At 57.2% G+C, this 2,962-nt stretch overlaps 1 protein-coding gene across 1 annotated transcript in view; it reads left to right on the forward strand.

The window, feature by feature from the left end:
• Nucleotides 1–1,091, forward strand: part of AFAP1L1 (actin filament associated protein 1 like 1) — an 18,504-nt gene extending 17,413 nt beyond the window's left edge. The window contains exons 17-19 of the mRNA XM_014312180.2: nt 92–305; nt 578–706; nt 924–1,091. Coding sequence (XP_014167655.1) covers nt 92–305; nt 578–706; nt 924–947 — 367 coding nt within the window. The 3' untranslated portion in view covers nt 948–1,091. The remainder of the gene's footprint in view (nt 1–91; nt 306–577; nt 707–923) is intronic.
• The last annotated feature ends 1,871 nt before the right edge of the window (nt 1,092–2,962 follow it).

The raw sequence follows: 2,962 nt of genomic DNA on the forward strand, positions 1-2,962 counted from the left end.
CCCCCGGGCTGGCCACAGGGACACCGGGAGCTGGGCTGGCTGCAGCGCTCTGCCAGCCCCATCTAGTGTCCCTGTGCGGAGGATGGGTGGATTCCCCGGCGCGGAGCTGCGTGCTTGTGCAAGCAGGGCCGCGGCTGCAGGAGCTGGAGCAGCGGGTGGCGGAGCTGGAGGAGCGCTGCCGGCAGAAGGAGGAGTCTCGGGTCGATCTGGAGCTCAAACTGACCGAAGTGAGGGAGCAGCTGAAGCAGTCGCTGGCAGGAGGGCCGGCCCTGGGGCTGGCCGTGACCAGCAAGGCTGAGAATGGGGTATGCATCCTTTTTCCTCACTCAGAGCTCCAGCTTCTGCACGAAACAGCGGTTGGGGTATTGTGGGGAGCAGCACAGGGAGAGGGGACATCCCTGTGGCTTTGTCCCTTGAGGACAGAGCTGTGTGAGTTGAATTTGGTCACCTCAACTTTTATCTCATTACAATTCACACCTTTTTTTTTCTTTTTTTAATCTGGTTGTTTATGCTTCCTGGGTTTCCTGAGCTTTGCTTTTCTTTCCTGAGCTTTTTCTTTTCTCCCCCTTTTCCACAGGAAACTACAAACAAGCCAAACGGGAGCCCCCCTGAGCACTTGGTCCCTGTGAACTGTGCAGCAGAGCTGAGGAAGAGAAGCCCCTCCATCATCCCTGCCAACACGGGGAGCGTGCTGAGGAAAGCCAAGGTCCTGCTCAGCTCTCGCTCTCCTCCCTGGCTCCCCGGGAAATCTCAGTCTTTGCCCCTTGTTTAACCATGGAATCATGGCAGTGCAGGGCTGGGTGGGAGAGGGAAATGCTTGGAAGACACTGGGTCCAAAGCCCCCAGCAGGGAGGGATACCTTAAAGTGTTCCTTTTCCAGTGATGTTTTCTAATTCCTTTTTTTTTTCTTCCTTTCTCTGCAGGAATGGGAAAAGAAGCAGACTTAAGTCAGCCTGCCAAGCCCTGAACTCACAGTGGGGATCACGGAGGAGCTGCCAGCCCCCTTTCTCTGAGACACTGGGAGGGTGCTGGCAAGGCGTGGTGGAAGAGCCCTTCTGCCAGCCCCACCACCATGGCACCACCACCATAAACCAGGGGAAGGGGGCGGGAGGGGACTGGGGAGGCGGGTGGGGAAAGGGAGTTCTTTGTGGATCAGGGTCACAAACTGCTGGGAAACCCAGCTCTGGGGGAGCCTGCCCCGGAGCCAGGAGTGTGACACAAACTCTGGGTGCAGGAGGAAGGAGGGGAGAGCCTGGGCTGGCAGTTGGCAGTGCCCAGCAGGTGCTCCGGTTTTGGGGATCAGCCTGTGTCCAGGCTAACAGCTGCCAAAGCAACCATGGACTCGTCGGGGTTTTTGGCCCCCTCAGTTTTGGGATTCAGGAGCTGCTCAGGACCAGCCACTTCGGAGATGCCAGTTGTTCACCCTGTTCACTGCTCCCAGCTCTGCAGGGTCTCATCTCAGGGTTCCTCATGGCTCGAGCTTGCTGTGCCTCAACTAAGTGCCTTTGTCCAGTATTTCCTTGTTGTCCTCCAGGCAGTAAGGGTGAGGGCGTGCTGCCATCCCTTGGAATGAAGGAAGCTCAAGTGTTAGCATTGGAAAGGAAATTAACAGTGGGCACCTTTTACCTTTGCTAAACAGCTTAGAAGCAAAGGGCTGGGGATGGAGGCAGGCCAGCTTCCTGCCCTGGTCTCATGCTGGTTTTGGGGGTAGCAGGGAAGGGGACAGGGCTGTCTCCTGGCCAACAGCACATTCACACTCTGGCTGCTGCACTCAGACACAGGTTGGTAAGGCATGTGATCAAAATGGAGTGAAGGGAAGTCTAAAAATAAAAAAAAAAAATCAGCAGGGCTGTTGGAGCAGAAAAGTGAAATAGAGTAAGGTCATTCAGCACAGGCAGAAACAAAGGATAGGAATGGAAAGGCCCCAGCTTTTGTGCTGGGAACAAGGGAGTCACCATCACCCTCTCATGCTATGGACTGCCATAATTAACCTCTGGAGCTCACTCTTCCACAGCCCTGTGTTAGTACCTAGGTAAGCAGCTTTTAATAAAAACACTGGCACTGGCCTGCCCGGTCCTGTGGCTGAGGGAACAGGGTGGGAATGCTGCTCCTGCTCCCAGGGAAAGGGGCTGGGCTGGGCTCAGCACCGCTGTGCCAGCAGCTGCTGGGACAAGCAGCTCCCTGAAAGCACATCAGAGAATCCCAGACTGGTGTGGGTTGGAAGGGATATTAAAGCTCATGTCATTCCAAGGGCCAGGGACACCTTCCACTATCCCAGGTTCCTCTAGATTCCATCCACCCTGGTCTTGGACACTTCTCTGGGCACCCTGTGCCATGGCCTCAGCATCCTCACAGGGAAGAATTCCTTCCCAATATCCCATCTAACTCTGTGCTTGGCAGTTTGAAGCCATTCCCCCTCATCCTTCACGCAGCTGTTGGCAACTTTGGCCAAGGCTTTGGGCTTTGCTTAATGTTTATTCACCACGGGTAAGGATCATTCGCAGTCTCTTCCAGTCCTTTCCTGAATTAGAGGTGAAACCTGTCCTGTTATCACCTTTAACCCGCCCAGCCAGTGGCGGGAGCTGTGTGTCTCGGGGTGAGCAGGGTCTGAGCCCTGTGGGGACCAGGTCAGAGCCCCAGGGGCAGAGCCGTGTGCCCGTGTCCGAGCCCAGGGGACCGGAGCTGTGTACCCGTGTCCAGGTCCGAGCTCCGCCAGGGCAGGACTTGGGGCCGAGTCCGAATCAGAGTCCCGGGGGATGGAGCTGGGTCCGGGGCCGAGCTCCAGGGAATTGCTGCTGCGTGCCCGGGTCCGATCCCTGGAACACGGGAGCTGTATCCGGGTCCCAAAGCCAGTGCCCGAAGCCGAGTCCCGGTTCCCGGAGCCAAACCCCGGGTCCCTGTCCCTTGTGCCCAGAGCCGAGTCCCGGGGTCCCGAAGCCAAACCCCGGATCCCGGCCCTTTG

This window comes from Geospiza fortis, unplaced genomic scaffold, assembly GCF_000277835.1.
Source record: "Geospiza fortis unplaced genomic scaffold, GeoFor_1.0 scaffold55, whole genome shotgun sequence".
Taxonomy (NCBI): Eukaryota; Metazoa; Chordata; class Aves; order Passeriformes; family Thraupidae; genus Geospiza; species Geospiza fortis.